Source organism: Oncorhynchus clarkii, chromosome 14 (genome assembly GCF_045791955.1).
Source record: "Oncorhynchus clarkii lewisi isolate Uvic-CL-2024 chromosome 14, UVic_Ocla_1.0, whole genome shotgun sequence".
NCBI classification, from domain to species: Eukaryota; Metazoa; Chordata; class Actinopteri; order Salmoniformes; family Salmonidae; genus Oncorhynchus; species Oncorhynchus clarkii.
The window spans coordinates 17020416-17036572 of NC_092160.1; the positions used below are offsets into that span (position 1 = coordinate 17020416).

General features: G+C 43.9%; 1 protein-coding gene across 1 annotated transcript in view; it reads left to right on the forward strand.

Annotated features, from left to right (window-relative positions):
• Positions 1-16157, forward strand: part of LOC139366354 (teneurin-3) — a 147973-nt gene that overhangs the window by 107376 nt on the left and 24440 nt on the right. Inside the window, exon 20 of the mRNA XM_071103736.1 lies at positions 10654-10903. Within this exon, the coding sequence (XP_070959837.1) occupies positions 10654-10903 (250 nt within the window). The remainder of the gene's footprint in view (positions 1-10653; positions 10904-16157) is intronic.

Consider the following 16157-nt stretch of genomic DNA (forward strand, 5'->3'; position numbering starts at 1 on the left):
AGCAGATGTTTGAAGTTGGTGAGGGAGATAAAAGTCTCCAACTCCAACAGTGATTTTTGCAATTCGTTCCAGTCACAGGCAGCAGAGAACTGGAACGAAAGGCGGCCAAATGAGGTGTTGGCTTTAGGGATGATCAGTGAGATACACCTGCTGGAGCGCGTGCTACGGGTGGGTGTTGCCATCGTGACCAGTGAACTGAGAAGCGAAGCTTTACCTAGCATGGACTTGTAGATGACCTGGAGCCAGTGGGTCTGGCGACGAATATGTAGCGAGGGCCAGCCGACTAGAGCATACAGGTCGCAGTGGTGGGTGGTATAAGGTAACAAAACGGATGGCACTGTGATAAACTGCATCCAGTTTGCTGAGTAGAGTGTTGGAAGCTATTTTGTAGATGACATCGCCGAAGTCAAGGTTCGGTAGGATAGTCAGTTTTACTAGGGTAAGTTTGGCGGTGTGAGTGAAGGAGGCTTTGTTGCGGAATAGAAAGCCGACTCTAGATTTGGTTTTAGATTGGAGATGTTTGATATGAGTCTGGAAGGAGGGTTTACAGTCTAGCCAGACACCTAGGTACTTATAGATGTCCACATATTCTAGGTCGGAACCATCCAGGGTGGTGATGCTAGTCGGGCGTGCGGGTGCAGGCAGCGAACGGTTGAAAAGCATACATTTGGTTTTACTAGCGTTTAAGAGCAATTGGAGGCCACGGAAGGAGTGTTGTATGGCATTGAAGCTCGTTTGGAGGTTAGATAGCACAGTGTCCAAGGACGGGCCGGAAGTATACAGAATGGTGTCGTCTGCGTAGAGGTGGATCAGGGAATCGCCCGCAGCAAGAGCAACATCATTGATATATACAGAGAAAAGAGTCGGCCCGAGAATTGAACCCTGTGGCACCCCCATAGAGACTGCCAGAGGACCGGACAGCATGCCCTCCGATTTTACACACTGAACTCTGTCTGCAAAGTAGTTGGTGAACCAGGCAAGGCAGTCATCAGAAAAACCGAGGCTACTGAGTCTGCCGATAAGAATATGGTGATTGACAAGAGTCGAAAGCCTTGGCAAGGTCGATGAAGACGGCTGCACAGTACTGTCTTTTATCGATGGCGGTATAGTGTTGAGTCATCCGCATACATAGACACTTTGGCTTTAGTCAAGGCCAGTGGCATGTCATTAGTAAAAAAAACTGACTAACTGATTAAGTTGGAGAAGCGTCCACTAAAGAACACGGATGTGTTCTGTTAAACAGGTAAGTCTTTATCCACAATATAGCAGGGGTTGTAAAGTCATAACACATATGTTTTTCCATCAGCAGACTATGATCGAAAATGTCAAAAGTCACACTGATCCCACAATCTTTTTATCATAAATTTCTCTCAGCCAATCATCAGTCATTTGTGTAAGTGCCATGCTTGTTGTCCTTTCCTATAAACATGCTGAAAGTTTGTTGTCAATTTGTTTACAGTAAAATAGCATTGTATCTGGTCAAACACCATTTTTTTCAAAAGTTTACTAAGGGTTGGTAACAGGCTGATTGGTCGGCTATTTGAGCCAGTAAAGCCAGGGGGCTTTACTATTCTTGGGTAGCAGAATTAGTTTTGCTTCCCTCCAGGCCCGAGGGCACACACGTTCTAGTAGGCTTAGATTGAAGGTATAACAAATAGGAGTGGCAATATCATCCGCTATTAGCCTCAGTAACTTTCCACCCAAGTTGTCATACCCTGGTGGCTTGCCATTGTTGGTTGTTCACTTCTTTCACACTCACTTCACAGATGTCAGAATTAGAATGCTTGTCTTTCATAATTTGATAAGTTATACTTGTATGTGTGGTGTCAGCGTTTGTTGCTGTCATGCCTAAGTTTGCTAATCTTCCCAATGAAATTTTTTTTTAAAGTAGTTTGTGATGAATGACCCATCTGATTCAATGAATGATGAAGCTTAGTTTGCCTTTTTGCCCAAAATGTAATTCTTTATGTAATTTATCTATGTTCCATAGTGTAGTTTCTTCTTCTTTTTATTCAGTTTAGTCACATGATTTCTCAATTTGCAGTACGTTTGCCAATCTGTTGTGCAGCCAGACTTATTTTCCATTCCTTTTGCCTCATCCCTCTCAACCATACACTTTTTCAAATCTTCATCAATTCACAATGATTTGAAAGTTTTTACAGAAAGTTTCTTAATGAGTGCATGCTTATTAGTAACTGGAATAATCAATTTCATAAATGTGCAGTGTCTGGTTGCAGGTTGAGGGCCTTAACAAATTCAGCCTGATAAATAAATATCACAACTTTATTTTCACAACTAGCAATGTATTACCTCCCTAATGCTGTACATTTCTTATTCTTTGATAAAACATGCAAGTTGTGCTCCACTATAGTCACACTCCTGACGAAGCTACATTGTATGCTATCAGTCCTTCTCCTCTTGGTGACTCCAGACATAGCTATATAGTATCAGTCCTTCTCCTCCTGTTGACTCCAGACATAGCTATATAGTATCAGTCCTTCTCCACCTGGTGACTACAGAAATAGCTGCAGTTGATGTCGGAAGTTTATATACACTTAGGTTGGAGTCATTAACTTGTTTTTCAACCACTCCACAAATGTATTGTTAACAAACTATAGTTTTGGCAAGTCGGTTAAGACATCTACTTTGTGCATGACACAAGTAATTGTTCCAACAATTGTTTACAAACAGATTATATCACTTATAATTCACTGTATAACAATTCCAGTAGGTCAGAAGTTTACATACACTAAGTTGACTGTGCCTTTAAACAGCTTGGAAAATTTAAAAAAATGATGTCATGGCTTTAGAAGCTTCTGCTAGGCAAATTGACATCATTTGAGTCAATTGGAGGTGTACCTGTGGATGTATTTCAAGGCCTACCTTCAAACTCAGTGCCTCTTTGCTTGACATCATGGGAAAATCAAAATAAATCAGCCAAGACCTCAGAAAATAATTGTAGACCTCCACAAGTCTGGGTCATCCTTGGGAGCAATTTCCAAACGCCTGAAGGTACCACGTTCATCTGTACAAACAATAGTACGCAGCCGTCATACCGCTCATGAAGGAGACGCTTTCTGTCTCCTAGAGATGAACGTACTTTGGTGCGAAAAGTGCAATTCAATCCCAGAACAACAGCAAAAGATCTTGTGAAGATGCTGGAGGAAACGGGTACAAAAGTATATTTATCCACAGTAAAACGAGTCCTATATCGACATAACCAGCAAGGAAGAAGCCACTGCTCCAAAACTGCCATAAAAAAGCCAGACTACGGTTTGCAGCTGCACATGGGGACAAAGATTGTACTTTTTGGAGAAATGTCCTCTGGTCTGATGAAACAAAAATATAACTGTTTGGCCATAATGACCATCCTTATGTTTGGAGGAAAATGGTGAAGGCTTGCAAGCCGAAAAACTCCATCCCAACCGTGACGCACGGGGTGGCAGCATCATGTTGTGGGGGTGCTTTGCTGCAGGAGGGACTGGTGCACTTCCAAAAATAGTTGCCACCATGAGGCAGGAACATTATGTGGATATATTGAAGCAACATCTCAAGACATCAGTCAGGAAGTTAAAGCTTGGTCGCAAATGGGTCTTCCAAATGGACAATGACCCCAAGCATACTTCCAAAGTTGTGGCAAAATGGCTTAAGGACAACAAAGTCAAGGTATTGGAGTGGCCATCACAAAGCCCTGACCTCAAACCTATAGAACATTTGTTGGATCCAAGATGGCGTAGCAGTCAGACGTCTTGTCGTGTCGTGTCCCTTGTATATATAGTTTTTTTTTTACATATTTTTCTTCGCATATCTTTTAAAACATTTTGCTGAACCTCAACTTCTAAATACTCTCCTGCAACCCGCCTCACCCAATGTAGCGCGGATCTGCTTTTTTTTCTAAAGTATTTATATTTACTTCGGATCCGGAACCCCTCAACTGAAGCTAGCCAGCTAACTACCAGCTATCAGTCAGCAAACCATTGCTAGCGGTCATCAGCTAACCGGTCATCAGCTAACCTTTAGCTCGGAAAAGCTCTCGCCAGTTCGAACAACGCGACTCTAACCAGAGCATAACGGACCAATTATTTTTATCCCCGGATTCCCACCGGATTCCCACCGCAAACGGAACATTTTCAGCTGGATCTTCACTAGCTAACTAGCTAACCGCAACCCCGGATGATTACTCCTGGCTAGTGTTTCCATCCACTTAGCTTGAAGCTTGCCCGGCCAGAGCTCCTGTGCTACCACCGAAGCATACTCCTGGGCTACAATATCCGGACCCAAAACCGGTCTATCGATGTCACCGCATGAAGAGGCATAAACAGACTCACCCCTTCGCGACGTCCCCCAAAGGCTAACTTTCTAGCCCTTGCTATCTGCTTGCTTGCTAATTCGGCCTGCTAACTGCTAGCTTGTTTAGCCCCGTTCCGCTAACTGCTACCTTGTTTAGCCCCGGCCTACTAACTGTTAGCTTGTTTACACAGGCCTGCTAACTGCCTGAATCGCTGCGTCCCAAACACTCACTGGACCCATATTTACTTTCAATCTCTTTTCGATTTTTAATTCGACTATACCTTCCGGTAACCTGCCTCACCCAATGTGATACGGAATCGCTATTATTTTTAATTTTCAGAACACATTCAAGAACCTCCAGAAGCTAACCAGCTAACTAGCTACAAGTTATTTAGTCATTGTTAGCCACTGCTAGTGGCTTTTACCTTCTGCACAGCCAGCCAGTTTTTTTAACCTGGATAATACTCGCCAGTCTAGCTTCCCTGCCCCATCCACCGCTGCCCCCTGGACACTGATCACTTGGCTACATAGCTGATGCATGCTGGACTGTCCATTAATCACGGTACTCCATTCTGCTTGTTTATGTTTTATCTGTCGGCCCCAGCCGCACTCAGGCTCTGTGTGTAGTTAATCCGACCCTCCCTGCCTAGTCAACGCCATTTTACCTGCTGTTGTTGTGCTAGCTGATTAGCTGTTGTCTCACCTATTGTTTTAGCTAGCTCTCCCAATTCAACATCTGTGATTACTGTATGCCTCGCTGTATGTCTCTCTCAAATGTCAATATGCCTTGTACACTGTTGTTCAGGTTAGTTATCATTGTTTTAGTTTACAATGGAGCCCCTAGTTCCACTCTTCATACCCCTGATACCTCCTTTGTCCCACCTCCCACACATGCGGTGACCTCACCCATTACAACCAGCATGTCCAGAGATACAACCTCTCTCATCATCACCCAGTGCCTGGGCTTACCTCCGCTGTACCCACACCCCACCATACCCCTGTCTGCGCATTATGCCCTGAATATATTCTACCATGCCCAGAAATCTGCTCCTTTTATACTCTGTCCCCAATGCTCTAGGCGACCAGTTTTGATAGCCTTTAGCCGCACCCTCATACTACTCCTCTGTTCCGCGGGTGATGTGGAGGTAAACCCAGGCCCTGCATGTCCCCAGGCACCCTCATTCGTTGACTTCTGTGATCGAAAAAGCCTTGGTTTCATGCATGTCAACATCAGAAGCCTCCTCCCTAAGTTTGTTTTACTCACTGCTTTAGCACACTCTGCTAACCCTGATGTCCTTGCCGTGTCTGAATCCTGGCTTAGGAAGGCCACCAAAAATTCTGAGATTTCCATACCCAACTATAACATTTTCCGTATAGATAGAGCTGCCAAAGGGGGAGGAGTTGCAGTCTGCTGCAGAGATAGCCTGCAAAGTAATGTCATACTTTCCAAGTCCATACCCAAACAGTTCGAACTACTAATTTTTAAAATTACTCTCTCCAGAAATAAGTCTCTCACTGTTGCCGCCTGCTACCGACCCCCCTCAGCTCCCAGCTGTGCCCTGGACACCATTTGTGAATTGATCGCCCCCCATCTAGCTTCAGAGTTTGTTCTGTTAGGTGACCTAAACTGGGATATGCTTAACACCCCGGCAGTCCTACAATCTAAGCTAGATGCCCTCAATCTCACACAAATCATCAAGGAACCCACCAGGTACAACCCTAAATCTGTAAACAAGGGCACCCTCATAGACGTCATCCTGACCAACTGGCCCTCCAAATACACCTCCACTGTCTTCAACCAGGATCTCAGCGATTGCTGCCTCATTGCCTGTATCCGCTACGGAGCCGCAGTCAAACGACCACCTCTCATCACTGTCAAACGCTCCCTAAAACACTTCTGTGAGCAGGCCTTTCTAATCGACCTGGCCCGGGTATCCTGGAAGGATATTGACCTCATCCCGTCAGTTGAGGATGCCTGGTCATTCTTTAAAAGTAACTTCCTCAGCATTTTAGATAAGCATGCTCCGTTCAAAAAATGAAGAACAGATATAGCCCTTGGTTCACTCCAGACCTGACTGCCCTCGACCAGCACAAAAACATCCTGTGGCGGACTGCAATAGCATCGAATAGTCCCCGCGATATGCAACTGTTCAGGGAAGTCAGGAACCAATACACGCAGTCAGTCAGGAAAGCTTAGGCCAGCTTCTTCAGGCAGAAATGTGCATCCTGTAGCTCCAACTCCAAAACGTTCTGGGACACTGTGAAGTCCATGGGGAACAAGAGCACCTCCTCCCAGCTGCCCACTGCACTGAGGCTAGGTAACACGGTCACCACCGATAAATCCATGATTATCGAAAACTTCAACAAGCATTTCTCAACGGCTGGCCATGCCTTCCGCCTGGCTACTCCAACCTCGGCCAACAGCTCAGCCCCCCCCGCAGCTACTCGCCCAAGCCTCTCCAGGTTCTCCTTTACCCAAATCCAGATAGCAGATGTTCTGAAAGAGCTGCAAAACCTGGACCCGTACAAATCAGCAGGGCTTGACAATCTGGACCCTCTAATTCTGATACTATCCGCCTCCATTGTCGCAACCCCTATTACCAGCCTGTTCAACCTCTCTTTCATATTGTCTGAGATCCCCAAGGATTGGAAAGCTTCCGCAGTCATCCCCCTCTTCAAAGGGGGAGACACCCTGGACCCAAACTGTTACAGACCTATATCTATCCTGCCCTGCCTATCTAAGGTCTTCGAAAGCCAAGTCAACAAACAGGTCACTGACCATCTCGAATCCCACCGTACCTTCTCCGCTGTGCAATCTGGTTTCCGAGCCGGTCACGGGTGTACCTCAGCCACGCTCAAGGTACTAAACGATATCATAAACGCCATCGATAAAAGACAGTACTGTGCTGCCGTCTTCATCGACCTTGCCAAGGCTTTCGACTCTGTCAATCACCATATTCTTATCGGCAGACTCAGTAGCCTCGGTTTTTCTGATGACTGCCTTGCCTGGTTCACCAACTACTTTGCAGACAGAGTTTAGTGTGTCAAATCGGAGGGCATGCTGTCCGGTCCTCTGGCAGTCTCTATGGGGGTGCCACAGGGTTCAATTCTCGGGCCGACTCTTTTCTCTGTATATATCAATGATGTTGCTCTTGCTGCGGGCGATTCCCTGATCCACCTCTACGCAGACGACACCATTCTATATACTTCCGGCCCGTCCTTGGACACTGTGCTATCTAACCTCCAAACGAGCTTCAATGCCATACAACACTCCTTCCGTGGCCTCCAACTGCTCTTAAACGCTAGTAAAACCAAATGCATGCTTTTCAACCGTTCGCTGCCTGCACCCGCACGCCTGACCAGCATCACCACCCTGGATGGTTCCGGCCTTGAATATGTGGACATCTATAAGTACATAGGTGTCTGGCTAGACTGTAAACTCTCCTTCCAGACTCATATCAAACATCTCCAATCGAAAATCAAATCTAGAGTCTGCTTTCTATTCCGCAACAAAGCCTCCTTCACTCACGCCGCCAAACTTACCCTAGTAAAACTGACTATCCTACCGATCCTCGACTTCGGCGATGTCATCTACAAAATTGCTTCCAACACTCTACTCAGCAAACTGGATGCAGTTCATCACAGTGCCATCCATTTTGTCACTAAAGCACCTTATACCACCCACCACTGCGACCTGTATGCTCTAGTCGACTGGCCCTCGCTACATATTCGTCGCCAGACCCACTGGCTCCTGGTCATCTACAAGTCCATGCTAGGTAAAGCTCCACCTTATCTCAGTTCACTGATCACGATGGCAACACCCACCCGTAGCACGCGCTCCAGCAGGTGTATCTCACTGATCATCCCTAAAGCCAACACCTCATTTGGCCGCCTTTCGTTCCAGTTCTCTGCTGCCTGTGACTGGAACGAATTATAAAAATCGCTGAAGTTGGAGACTTTTATCTCCCTCACCAACTTCAAACATCTGCTATCTGAGCAGCTAACCGATCGCTGCAGCTGTACATAGTCTATCGGTAAATAGCCCACCCATTTTTACCTACCCATTTTTACCTACCCAGGTCGCAGTTGCAAATGAGAACTTGTTCTCAACTAGCCTACCTGGTTAAATAAAGGTGAAATATATATATATATTTTTTAAATAAAATTTGTCGGCAGAACTAAAAAAGTGTGTGCGAGCAAGGAGGACTAACTGGTGATCCTAACTGACCTAAGACAGGGAACTTTTACTCGGATTAAATGTCAGGAATTGTGAAAAACTGAGTTTAAATGTGTTTGGCTAAGGTGTATGTAAACTTCCGACTTCAACTGTATGTGGTATGAATCCTTCTCCTCCTGGTGAATCCAGACATAGCTATATAGTATCAGTTCTTCTCTTTCCTTGTGACTCCAGACATAGCTATAGAGTATCAGTTATTCTCTTTCCTGGTGACTCCAGACATAGCTATATAGTATCAGTTATTCTCTTTCCTGGTGACTCCAGACATAGCTATATAGTATCAGACCTTCTCCTCCTGGTGACTGTCTCCATTTTCCCCTTGCCTTCCCTGTCTTAGGAGTCTACTGTGATGTAGTTAAGAGTGTTCCTCTCCTCCTCTGGCGAGGACTCTTGAGTCTTTCTCTCACTCTTCTCTGGGGCCTGTCTAACTAGATAAGGCCTGTGCTGTAGCTATGCTCCCTCTACACCTCTTCCCCCCTTCTCCCTCCCTCCTTCCCTCCATCTCTGCTGCAAAGTGGCTATATGCCCTCTGTTAAAGCAAGGCTGTTGAGCCCTACAAACATGTTCAGATGTTCAGTGGCCTTAGCCTGGGTACAGTGACATATTGTAGCTCTGTCAGACAGATTCTGTCAGAGAGAGAGGGACTGTAAAGTGGGTGGGACCGTTAATGTGTGTGCTAGATAGAAGGTGGGTAAAATGTATGTGCGTATTTTATTAATTACATTAGACTTTCTAATGGCTTATGGGAAGACAAATCTGTGATTGAAGTGACTGTGATATGTGGTTGTCCTACCTAGCTATCTTTAGATGAATACAGTAACTTGGTTGCTCTGGATAAGAGCGTCTGATAAATTACTCAATGTAATGTTAATTGTAAGTGTAATTCAATGTAAGTGTAATTGTAATTGTAGGGTTGTAGGGTACTGGGGGCAGGCTGCCAAATTTACCTAATCATTAAATTAATATTTTTAGAAAATATTTAATCTTCATTTTTAGTAAGGTGTAACGCTTCAAGCTTTTTATACTGAACTCTATATTGGATATGTAAAAAAGGTACTCTCATTGGGACTTGGTGTAATTAGGGTAAATTCAGCATTATGATAGTGAAGGTAATGTGTGACATCTTGTGCTGGTTATTCCATAATTACTTGGTTATTACTTTGCAATAGGGATATCGGGAATACTTGCTTTCGAGTCAGCCCTCGTTCAACGCTAGATCACTCACATAGGATGTATCTGAGCAGACAGATGGATCGCAGTGCAATTAAATCCCCAAGGTCATCCGTTTGATGGCGTCACACACAATGCCGTCCCTCGTACCCATTAATCTTTGTTAGCCGCACATTTGTAATGCTCTCTGTTAAAAAGAAACGGAGCACTGGGATTGTCTTGCCAGCGGTCTCCCTAGAGAAAGTCTTCATTTCAGTCCCCCCCCCCCTTTTAATTAATCAATGAAAGGGACTAATCGGAGAGGGACAAACATACATCGAGATGTGCGGGGGTAATGTCAAGGGAACCGGCGGTGCTACACTGGGCGTTCAGTGCTGCCATCGATCTGGTAATGAGGAAGAGAGAGTGTCGGAATTCAAAACGCGTTGCCAGGGTGTGAATAATTAAGTGCTCCCAGTATGCAATTCACCACTTTGATGTTTTTTCTTCTTTTTTTCTTTTGAAGTCTACTCCACCATATCCCTCCCCCCGAAAAAAAAAAAGTTATATTTTCCCCTCGATCAAATATTTATCTGTAATGACTGATGAAGTTCAATTGAAGTTCTGTTACTTTTGCAAGGTATATTGTCTGCTGCATTTGTCTAACCCTCCTCGCCATGAGTACGGGGAGGAAATGGCAAAGGGTCCTGGCGAGATTGAAAGAACATCATGTTCTGTAAAGAAGTTACTATTAATTGATGAGTTTACGAATCCCACTAAACAGGTTCCTTACAAAAATGATATCACAATTCATGAGACATCGGAATATGCACACATAGGTAGTCACTCTACCTATGTAAAGTTGTAAACAGCATATAACAAAATTATTATAACAATTATTATAATTAGCACAGCTCAAAGTCATCATTCTCATCAATTACATAGAAACTACTCTCTATATTTTTCCTGTTTTTCAGGCATCCTCTACAAAGGCAGCGGTGAGAACCAGTTCATCTCGCTGCAGCCTCCCGTCATCTCTACAGTGATGGGGAACGGTCGGCGCCGCAGCATCTCGTGCCCCAGCTGCAACGGGCAGGCCCTGGGCAACAAGTTGCTGGCGCCAGTGGCCCTGGCGTGGGGCATCGACAGCAGCCTCTACGTGGGCGATTTCAACTACATCAGACGCATCTACCCATCGGGCAACGTCACCAGCGTCATGGAGCTCAGGCTAGTTCAGGTTCTGCATGGAATCATAATGGTGGTGCACGGTTGTTTTGTGCTGGCCCTTTGTCCCTTTAGTTCAGATATTGAGGCTTTGCATGGCTCTGTAATAGTGCACAACCTCTGACCTATTGGTTCAGACCTTTTGGCCCTCGAATTAGAGATTGATTCTTTATTTCTTCTGAGGTAGTAGTAAAAAGAGGTGGTGTTTAAGACAAAGTGGGTTGCATGGATGTGAAACTCACCCATAGCATGTTGGCTGGAGTACATACAAAGCAGCATGCTGCTCACAGAGTGACAGACTAGTCTCTGTTGGCAAAGATGGTTGGCTTTGAGCAGCATGTGTTGTTGTGTAGATGGTTGTGAGTTCAAGCCCCACTGGAGGCAGATCAAAATGGTTAAATGTTACATGATCTTGAAAGGGTGGACATCTGACGTGTACAGTGGCTTGCGAAAGTATTCACCCCTCCCCCCTTGGCATTTTTCCTATTTTGTTGCCTTACATCCTGGAATTAAAATTGCTTTTTTTGTGGGTTTGTATCATTTGATTAACACAACATGCCTACCACTTTTAAGATGCAAAATATATTTTATTGTAAACAAGCAAGAAATAAGACAAAAAAACTCCAAACTTGAGCGTTCATAACTATTCAACCACCCAAAGTCAATACTTTGTAGACACCTTTTGCAGCTATTACAGCTGCAAGTCTCTTGGGGTATGTCTCTATAAGCTTGGCACATCTAGCCAGTGGGATTCTTCAAGGAAAAACTGATCCAGCTCCTTCAAGTTGGATGGGTTCCGCTAGTGTACAGCAATCTTCAAGTCATACCACAGATTCTCAATTGGATTGAGGTCTGGGCTTTGACAAGGCCATTCCAAGACATTTAAAGGTTTCCCCATAAACCACTTGAGTGTTGCTTTAGCAGTATGCTTAGGATCATTGTCCTGATGGAAGGTGAACCTCTGTCCCAATCTCAAATCTCTGGAAGACTGAAACAGGTTTTCCTCAAGAATTTCCCTGTATTTAGCACCATCCATCATTCCTTCATTTCTGACCAGTTTCCCAGTCCATGCCGCTGAAAAACATATCCACTGCATGATGCTGCCACCACCATGCTTCACTGTGGGAATGGTGTTCTCAGGGTGATGAGATGTGTTGGGTTTGCGCCAGACATAGCGTTTATCTTGATGGCCAAAAAGCTCAATTTTAGTCTCACCTGCCAGAGTACCATCTTCCATATGTTTGGGGAGTGTCCCACATGCCTTTTGGCGAACACTTTAAGCAATGGCTTTTTTCTGTAAAGCCCAGCTCTGTGGAGTGTACGGCTTAAAGTGGTCCTATGGACAGATTCTCCAATCTCCGCTGTGGAGCTTGGCAGCTTCCACAGGGTTATCTTTCGTCTCTTTGTTGCCCCTCTGATTAATGCCCTCCTTGCCTGGTCCTTGAGTTTTGTTGGGCGGCCCTCTCTTGGCAGGTTTGTTGTGGTACCATATTCTTTCAATTTTTTAATAATGGATTTAATGGTGCTCTGTGGGATGTTCAAAGTTCAGGATATTTTTTTATAACCCAACCCTGATCAGTACTTCTCCACAACTTTGTCCCTGACCTGTTTGGAGAGCTCCTTGGTCTTCATGGGGCTGCTTGCTTGGTGGTGCCCCTTGCTTAGTGGTGTTGCAGACTATGGGGCCTTTCAGAACAGGTGTATATATTCTGAGATCATGTGACAGATCATGTGACACGTAGATTGCACACAGGTGGACTTTATTTAACTAAGTATGTGGCTTCTGAAGGTAATTGGTTGCACCAGATCTTATTTAGGGGCTTCATAGCAAAGGGGGTGAATACATATGCACACACCACTTTTCCGGGTTTAAAAAAAAATAATTTTTTGAAACAAGTTATTTTTTAAATTTCACTTCACCAACTTGGACTATTTTGTCTATGTCTATTACATGAAATCCAAATAAAAATCTATTTAAATTACAATTTGTAATGCAACAAAATAGGTAAAATGCCAAGGTGGATGAATACTTTTGCAAGGCACTGAAGTGGTGTTCTTTGAACTGTAATTCAGTGGTTTTCAGAGACTATCTTCACAATGCACATGGTGGTCAGACACATTTTAGAGTACTTGCACAGTATCAAATGTGATGGAATGGGAAAACGGACAGATGTACTATTTACAGTGCATTCTGAAAGTATTCAGACCCCTTGACTTTTTCCACATTTTGTTAAGTTACAGCCTTATTCTAAAATTGCTTAAACATTTTTTTTCCCTCATCAATCTTCACACAATACCCCATAATGACAAAGTGAAAACAGGTTTTTAGAAAAGTTTGCTTATGTAAATACCTTATTTACATAAGTAGTCAGACCTTTGCTATAAGACTCAGGTGCATCCTGTTTCCATGATTTGGAAAGGCACACACCTGTCTATATATGATCCCACAGTTGACAGTGCATGTCAGAGCAAATACCAAGCCATCAGGTTGAAGGAATTGTCCATAGAGCTCTGAGACAGGTTGGTGTCAAAGCTCAGATCTGGGGAAGGTTACCAAAACATTTCTGAAGCATTGAAGGTCCCCAAGAGCACAGTGGCCACCTTCATTCTTAATTGGAAGACGTTTGGAACTGCCAAGACTCTTCATGGAGCTGGCCGCCTGGCAAAACTGAGCAATCGGGGTAGGAGGGCTTTGGTCAGGGAGGTGACCAAGAACCCAGTAGTCACTCTAACAGAACTCCAGAGTTCCACTGTGGAGATGGGAGAACCTTCCAGAAGGACAACCGTCTCTGCAGCACTTCACCAATCAGGCCTTTATGGTAGAGTGGCCAGACGGAAGTGACTCTTCAGTAAAAGGCACATGACAGCCCACTTTGCCAAAAGGCACCTAAAGGACTCTCAGACCATGAAACAAGATTCTCTGGTCTGATGAAAACAAGATTGAACTATTTGGCCTGAATGCCAAGCATCACATCTGGAGGAAACCATGCACCGACCCTACGGTGAAGCATGGTGGTGGCAGGATCATGCTGTGAGGATGTTTTTCAAGAGCGGGGACTGGGAGATTAGCCAGGGCCAAGAGAAAAATGAACGGAGCAAAGTACAGAGAGAACCTTGATGAAAACCTGCTCCAGAGCGTTCAGGACCTCAGACTGGAGGATGATTCACCTTCCAATAGGACAACGACCCTAAGCACACAGCCAAGACAACGCAGGAGTTTCTTTGGGACAAGTCTCTGAATGTCCTTGAGTGGCCCAGCCAGAGCCCGGACTTGAACCTGATCGAACATCTCTGGAGAGACCTGTAAATGGCTGTGCAGCGATGCTCCCCATCCAACCTGACAGAGCTTGAGAGGCTCTGCAGAGAAGAATGGGAGAAACTCCCCCAAATACACGTGTGCCAAGCTTGTAAAGTCATACCCAGTAAGACTCAAGGTTGTAATCACTGCCAAAGGTGCTTCAACGAAGTACTGAGTAAAGGGTCTGAACACTTATTTAAACATGATATTTAAGTTCTCTTTTTAAGACATTTTCTAAAAAATCTAAAAACACGCTTTGTCATTATGGGAAATTGTGTGTAGATTGACGAGGGTGGAAACAATTTAATCAATTGTAGAATAATGCTGTAACGTAACACAATGTGAAAAAATTCAAGGGGTCTGAATACTTTCCGAATGCACCATAATGTGGAATTAATACTATATCCTTTACAATTAGAGAAAGACTCCATGTCTTTTGCCATGTCAATTGATTTAGGCTGATTTGCCAAGTTGGCCTCAATCACCAATAAGCTTCATTTTGCCAATTGGCAGACTCCGAAACAGCAGATGTTGATTAGAATGAAAGCTGTTTTACAGCCAGGGCTACTTACAACAAAGCTTATGAAATCTGTCTACCAAGAGGCTACAGTTGATGTGTCTATCTTTTAAAATCAATTTGATGACCCTGGCCCACATATTGCAAACACCAGTGATTGCACTTCAGTCTTCAGTATAGAAGACATCCCCACAAATCACACAGCATTCACAACCGCCTTGCCTGTTCATTATGTTTCAAGACATTCTCTTATAGGTGCATGGAGAACGTTAAGCCAACATGATTGAATTGCTCAATATAAGAAATTGTTGTCTTTTCTATCATTAACGTGATGACAATTATTTTATGAAATCAATGAACTACATTTAATTATTACGCAATTCAATTAATCATATAACAATTAATTAAGTAGTCATCTTCGGGCACCGTGGAAAAAGTGTATTTAACGAGTTACCGTTTTCCGAATGAACTCTTAAAGATATAAAGATCTCTTACATTTCAGTCATCAGTCAGTCATTAAATTAATTGTTACCTTCTATCAGTCTCATTCTGAATGTCGCAAAACTCTTGGATATCTGCACAAACCCTAGCATAAATGATGAATCAGCGATATACAAATTGGCTTAATTATTTATTTACTAACTAAATAATCACACAGAATTACATAAACACACAAACAGGATAACTTACACATTGATTACTACACAATGACACAACTACACAATGAAAAATCCTTAGTGGACTAACCCAATATGATGGCTTGGTAGACAATGGAAAGGGGTGGGGACAGATGAAGTGCCGTAAAGACAGAATGGACCAACTACATACAGTTGATAACTACGCTCATGGAAATGCTAATAGTTTGCACACGAACGGCCGCTCATTCGAAAATAATTGCAATGTGCATATTTACACTTGTATGTCTTGTCGTCTCTCTCTGTTGAAATTGCCGGGTCCATTTTCTTTGGAGAGTAATTCATTAGAAGTCTCTGGTTGTGTTCCGTCAGACGTACCAATGGTCATTTGATAGGGAAATGTTCAATGTCCTTCTCTCGTCTTCGATTGAGTTTCTTAGACTATTTTACATATACAGCTGCAGACTGTGAATGTGTAGTCTTTAGTTTTGTAGATTTCTTAACCATTTGTAACATATTCAGCTGGCGCTGCACATAACTAGTCTTTCGGGTGGTAGCCATTTAAATTGCATGTAGATACAGCTCCATGCTCCCAAAAGGGCAAGTCATGACAAACTGTATAATGCATGTATTTACAGGTCACTGACAAATAAAGGAAATACAGCTTCAATGCCCCTTGGCATAGATTCTACAAGTGTCTGGAGGGATGTGACACCATTCTTCCACAGGCAATTCCATAATTTGGTGTTTTGTTGATGGTGGTGGAAAACGCTGTCTCAGGCACCGTGCCAGAATCTCCCATAAGTG